General features: G+C 31.1%; 1 protein-coding gene across 1 annotated transcript; it reads right to left on the bottom strand.

The window, feature by feature from the left end:
- Positions 1 to 748: 748 nt before the first annotated feature.
- LOC120092187 lies at positions 749 to 3,096 on the bottom strand. Its single transcript, XM_039050423.1, has 2 exons — positions 2,166 to 3,096; positions 749 to 1,578 (listed from the first exon to the last, which is right to left on the bottom strand). Exons 1-2 carry the CDS (start codon positions 2,851 to 2,853, stop codon positions 944 to 946), a joined length of 1,323 nt encoding a protein of 440 aa, XP_038906351.1. The 5' UTR covers positions 2,854 to 3,096; the 3' UTR covers positions 749 to 943.
- Between the last annotated feature and the right edge of the window lie 4,018 nt (positions 3,097 to 7,114).

Genomic DNA, 7,114 nt, shown 5'->3' with positions numbered 1-7,114 from the left:
TGTAATAAATTAAGTCACTATATTTCATCACTCTAAAATTTTGACTTTCTTATTATTTTGAATTAATTAATTCACATTAGCGCCGATAAATAAAAGTGGGTATTTAATAAAAATTTAAAATTAAAAGGGTAAATCTTGTAATCTAATTGTCAAACTCACACTAAAACTTAAATTTCAATGATAAAGTTGTAATATTTTGAAATTTGGAGAGCAAATTGAAATCAAATTCAAAATTTACATGAAACATTTTGAAACCTAAAGAATAAATAGAAATTAAATCTAAACCAACATATCAAAAAAGTTTTTTTTCCTTGATTCAATAGAAATAGAAGCTTCAAAATCAAAGCTCTGATTTATTTAAGCTCCGTTTAGTACACTAGTTTTACATCCAATTTTCTTTTTTTGTTATCTACTTCTCACCAATAGTTTAAAAAATCAAGTCGAATTTTGAGAACTAAAAAAAGTAACTTTTAAAATGTTGTTTTTTGTATTGAATTTGACTAAAAATTATGTATTGATAAGAAATGGAGATGAAATAAATTTAATTTTAAATAAATAAATATATATATATATATATATATAATGTTACTAAACTGGGCCTATTTATTTCAAAAAGATAAAATATATATACTTTTTGAACATGGATTTTTCTGTCTCTGATTTTAGTACAGGAAATTCAGGGTTGGCCTTGTGTTTCCAAATGATGCAATAAATAATTCTGAAAATACCCTCTCTCCTCTCTTAAGGATTTTGAAATTTGAAACTTTTTACACTTCTTTTACATAGCCTAACATAAATCATAAACAAAATATTAGGACCCTCTGTCACAACAAAAGCTTCCAATCTTTTCAAACATTTTGGAAAAGTAGAATCAAATCTTCCAAAAGATGAAAAACAAGAATTGGATGAACAAAAAATTACAAATTTACCACAATAATTTCCTTCATGGTTTGCAAATTACCACAAAACAAGGAAGCAAAGCTCTAGGATTCAGCAAATAAAGCTCTTCTATATTTGAATGCAACCCAACTTTCCCTGCCAATGAATCAAACCCTGTTTGCCCTGCCATTTCTTGTATGTTTTCCAATGGCCTATGAACTCTCCCTGCAATCACCCTGCAAACTATCATCGCCTTCCTTGTCGTTGCCTCGTCCCCTCCCGATGCCTCGATTGAGTTGAATGCTCTTGCACTCGTCGAAGTAGTGAACACTCCTATCCCTTCTTTCATCTCAGTCTTTGCCGAGAACCCATTACGTATGATCCTACAAACACAGCATTTCTCCGATATGCATAGGCTCGAGGAGCCATTAAGACCGAGCGAGCACGCGACTGTCGTACCATAGAATCGCAGGAGCTCGTTCCCGTCAGCAAGACACCGAGGGTGCTTCTTTGGAAGCTTGCTGGCTTTGATCTTAACCGTCTCGCGATACTCCTCGAATCGAGCTAGCGTACGTTGCATATTGTGAACTTTTAGGACTCTTTCTATTCTACCACTTTGATTCTCAGACTTTAACCAGCTTGTCCTGCATATGATCTCCACAATTTTTCTTGATGAATCTCCTTCCACAAGCTCAGTCACTGAAAATGGAAGAATCTTATATGTAAAATAACTAGCATTATCAAGATTTAATCAAACAAATAGTATGTTTAATAAACTGGTTAGCTTCAGGGGATTAAACCACACACCAAAATGATTAGAATGAGACTATAATGATCTAATAATAAGATCCGTTTGATAATTGTTTGATTTTTGAAAACGAAGCTTTTAAACATCCTAAATTTCTTGTTTTATCATCTAACTTTTATCGTGTTGTTAAAAACTAAATCATAATTTGAAAACTACAAAAAGATAGTTTCTAATTACGTGTTTTTTTTTTAATTTAGCTAAGAATTCAACTCTTCTACAAATCATTTTAAAAAATAAACTAGATTCTCAAAAACAAAAACCAAATAGTTATCAGATAGCCTAAAATTACTTCACTATAATTAATCATCAATGGCTTAATCTCTTGGATTCCAAAGGAAATAAAGGCAACTGGGTTAGAAAAAGATCTAAAGTTAGATAGAAGATGAACAAATTTGCTCACTTGCCAAACAGGAATTTTCCAGGAAAATGAACAAGAACAGAAAAAAAAAAGTTAGAATAAAGAAATTTTATTTTATACCAGCATGTTTAGAAAGATGATGTGCTTCAGCAGCATCCCATTTGTTAAACTGCTCTCCACATTTATGGCAAGTAACTGCAGAAGAAGATCCATTCCTACTATTCTCTGTTTCCAAGCAGATTCTATTACTCAAATGAACACCACCACCGCCGCCGCCGCGAGCACCTCCGCCAGCGCCGCCGCCAGATTTATTAGAGCTACCAAATCCCTCTCTGAAAGGAAATTTTTTCGAAGAAGACCTCAAGGAAGGATTGAAGTAATGCATTGAAGGGTGGCCACCGGGGCCTGGCGTGCCCGGTGTGAGAGTACCAACAAAGGTTGAACCGCCGTTAGGACCGCCGTGAGGATCGGCCGCAGGAAGATCTTGGGGGAAACCACCATGAAAACCGGTGATTTTGAGCTCGCACTTTGAGTTGCTGAGAATGACTTCGTGGGTTATTGGGTTGAGAAACTCACTACTGCCAATCGATCTTGGACTGCAACTTGGAGGTTTATCCAAATGCCTTTTGCTGCCGCCATGGATGACATCTTTGAGATTTGCTATGGACCTTGAACAACCTGATCTTCCTCCCCCTGTTTTTCTTGTCAAAATTGCTCCCAAATTCTTTCTGATTTTTGGGTCATGAACTTCTGATGGCTCTGATTTACAGTGCAAAGATTTCTTCAAGGACAACCAAACTGTTGGCATATTTTGATTTTTTTTTACTATCTTTCAAAGATAACAAAACCCCATTTCTTCAAAGAGGAATATTAAATTTTTGGGCATTTTGGGGAGAGATTTTGGGAGGAGATTGAGGGAAGTTCAAAAATAGAAGCTAAAAAGAAGAACCTCTTTATCATGTGTGTTCAAAGAAGAAAAAACAGGGGAATAAAAATTTAATATTTATGTATATATAGAGAGAAAGAAAAGGATAGGGAAAGGCCAAAGAGTTTTTTTATTACTTGAAAACCAAAAAAAAAAACATTGAACAGTGAAACAAATAAATGTTACTGAGGAAAAGGCAGAGAAAGATCCCCAAATGGGACAATCTGAAAGGGAGGTTTTCATGGCCATTCATTGTTTTTAATCTGATTTTGAATTTTTGGTGTTTTTTTTTTTTTTTTGGACTTTCATGTTAGAAATCTGTTCTGAAAGATTTTCCATCGGTAAAGTTTAAGAACCAAGAGATCTTTGCTATTGACTGATGGATTAATTCAAGATGTTGCGCTAACTATTTTTTTTTTCTCCTTTAACTTAAATTTTATGTTTAAAACAAGTTTGATATCTAAACTTTAAAATAACAATTTAGCTTTTAAACTTTCCTCTTAACAATTTAATTTATATACTTTCAATTTTGTAATAATTTAGTTCATAAAGTTTAGTTTATAACAATTTAATTTTTATATTTTTAAATTTATAACAACAAGAACTAACATGTTACAAATTCTAAAGTATAATGACTAAATTGTTATATAGTAAAGTTTATGGATTAAATTATTACAAAATTGAAAATTTAGGAACTAAACTGTTACAAATCAAAATTTATAGTTTAAATCGTTACTTTTATAAATTTTATGATTTTTTGCCCAATGAAATTAGGTAATCACTTTATTGGGTATAAATATTCATACTTGAGTCTGTCATGTTACTTGCTCTTGTTAACTAGTTCAATTTTTTTTTTTTTTTTGTTTTACTTTTTTTTGGGTCATTTTTTCGAGTTGCCTTTAAACAAGAATTAAAAAGGAAAATAGAGAGAGAGACTAGAATTACATTATTAAATCACAAAAAGTGGAAAAGAAAATTGAAAAAAAAATGTGTAGCCGATGGCAAGAGTCGAGTATTAGCACACTTACATAACCGAGTTAGTTCCATAAATTTAGTCTGTGATGATGCATGCAAAATGCCATAAAACTTATGTTTTAAAAAGGTGAATGAGGTACCACTTTGGCCTTGTGAAAAGGGTCATCCATACATTTTAAAAAGAAAAAAAAAAAAAAAAAATCCTCCTTTTGGGTACTTTATTTTGAAGAAGAAAAAATTAGGCATATTTGTTAAAAGATAAATTACAAATTTAATTATAATGGTCTGGATGATGTTAGAACTGAGTCTCTGTGGTTTAAAAGTTTGAATTCATCTTGAAGATTGGATAAAATAAGTATTGTATCAAATGTGATAAGACTATCTATAAAATTTGTCAAATCTTAAGGATGAAATTCTAACGTTTAAAACTGCAAGGATTAAATTCTAACTTTGTCTTAATCATAGGGATCAAATTTGTAATGTGACCTATTGATTAGCTTTGCTATTTTTTTTTTTTTTTACATTTTTAAGATTTAGAAAACTGATAGAGTGTTTATTTGGAGGTATGGAGAATTTTGGGTCAATTTTGTTTTTTTATGGATTTAAAGAGATGAAGATTCTGTTAGAGATACATTTACAAAAAAGACTGGGTGTTAGCTAAGGGTGTTTGGAGCGCTAGTTGAGTTCTGAATATTGGAGTTAATATGTTGGAGTCACGAAGTTTGTATTTGAGATGCAGAGTTATTTAGTATGCAGTTAGAAAATATTAGAGAGAGGTAGAGAGAAAGATGAAGTTTCTCAATAAATGTACAAACTTCAATAATCTGAAGTTGATGGAGTTCAATTATTTAACATCGACTTCTGAAGTGGTTAGATCAAACTCTTTCTTAAAGAAAAGGGAATGAGATAAATTTTACTATTTTAGAGTGAAAAAAGTTTTCTTTTTTTCTTTTCAATTTAGATGTGTTTAGTAAATGATATAAAAAGCCAACATGAGCATAGCTCAACTAGCATAATGCTCATACTATCGATAGAGGTTCGTTTCTCCCACCCCACACTTTAATTATAATACCTTTACAAAATACAAAAAAGATTTAAAAACAAGAATTTGTAAAAGATTTGTTTCAATGGAAAAAAGAGTTGTATTTTCATTTATTATATATGATTATACTTTTATACATATGTTTGGTATCATGCTTATCGTTGGCCTGGGGATCTCGCACTCGTTCATCATCGTCCTGGTCCTCTCGTGGGGTTGATTTCTGACCCCCTTCTCTTGGCCTAATCTCACTTTTCAAGTTGACTTGCATGAAAAATCCTATCATCAATGTGGTGTTACCTACCTCACTCTAATGCTTGTGTTAGTATAACAAGTGTATAGTTCAAGTAAGCATACCAAAGTAAGATCATGACACTCTTTTGGAGATTACTTATTCTTCCCCTAAAAAAGTCATCAAATAGGACTATGTATAATGTCCTTCCTCTGACAGTTTCCTTTGGTTATATGTAACTCTAGCAATATCAGGGTAGTTTCAGTGCTTGATGTTGTAGGACCTCAGTCCAAACACGACTCATTTATTTCTTGATTGGTATATCTTCGTTAACTCGACTTGTCAGCCCATAACATGAGACTCTAACTTTTTCCTTTTAAGACATATATTTTTCCCAAGTCGCCCTCCCAATTTTCATTGGTTTGGACCCACCCATGAGCTTAGGATCTTGCCTAGGACAATCCACGACACCTATGATTTGAATCTCAATTTAGATAATTATTCAAAATAATGTGTTTGATATATAACCAAAAATTGGTTGTATACACTAATTACATAATAAGATGAGTATCAACTATATATATAGAGAGAGAGAGAAAGAGAGATTTTAATAAATAGAAAAAAATGTCAAACTATTTATAAAAGTAGCATAAAAACACTGATAGACACTGATATACTTCCATCAACCTCTATCAATGATAAACTTGTATTAGTTTCTATCGTTGATAGTATCAGTGATAGACTTTTATCCATTTTTATTATTGATAAACACTGATAGACTTCTATAAGCATCTATCAACGATATATTTCTATTAGTTTTTACCACTGATAGACACTGATAGAATTCTATCAGCCTATCAACGTCATATCAACGTCTATCAATGATAGATTTGTATTAATTTCTATCACTGATATACACTGATAGACTTTAATCAACGTCCATCTGTGATAGACATTGATAACAATGTCTATCACAACTATCTAAAAGCAACAAAATTTTCAATAACAATGTCCAATGTATGTATCATAAACTATCTAATAGCAAAAAAAAAAAAAAAAAAAAAAAAAAAGTAAAAACTAGCAACAACAAAATGATTATCCATCGATAGACAATTGAAGTAATCCATCACTGATAGATAATGATAGACTACTATCAGTGTCTATCTATGATAGATAATGATAACAATGTCTATCACAACTATATAAAAGCAACTAAATTTTCATATTCAGTAATAATGTCTAGTGCATAGTTGAAGGCAAACAAAATTATGAACAAAATCATTGTCTATTGATAGATCATTGATAGTAGTCTATTACTGTTTATCAATGATAGACAATAATAGAAAATTATCATTGTCTATCACAGATAGACAGTGATAGACAGCTATTAGTGTTTATCTGTGATAGATAATGATAGTGTTCTATCATTTGGCCTATCACTTGACCTTCCATTGTCTATTATTATCATTCTAATTACTATTTTGAAACTAACAATAAAACTACCAAAAACTATTATCACTTTGTCTATAATTTGGCCCTTCCATTGTCTATCATTATCATTCCTATTAACATTTTAAACTAGCACGGAAAGTATAAATAGAGAAGAAGATGATTTATAATTGAAGAATTAATTAACATTTTTGAACTAACACAAAACTATAAATAAAGAAGAAGAAGGAGAAGAATAAGGAAAAAAGAACACGAAGAGGGAGAAGCCGAAAGATAAAGAAGGAGAAAATAATTAAATTTTGTTATTTGTGTAAATATTTTTCTTTATTTATATATGTGTGTATGCATATATTAATTTGACAAGAAAAAAAAAGGATGGAAGGGCTAATTTTTTAGGGTGAACAAATTTGAAAATTAAGAAGAAATAGATATGAAAGTCATATGGAGAT

This window comes from Benincasa hispida, chromosome 11 (assembly GCF_009727055.1).
Source record: "Benincasa hispida cultivar B227 chromosome 11, ASM972705v1, whole genome shotgun sequence".
Classification (NCBI taxonomy): domain Eukaryota; kingdom Viridiplantae; phylum Streptophyta; class Magnoliopsida; order Cucurbitales; family Cucurbitaceae; genus Benincasa; species Benincasa hispida.
This window is presented reverse-complemented; position numbering and strand designations above follow the sequence as displayed.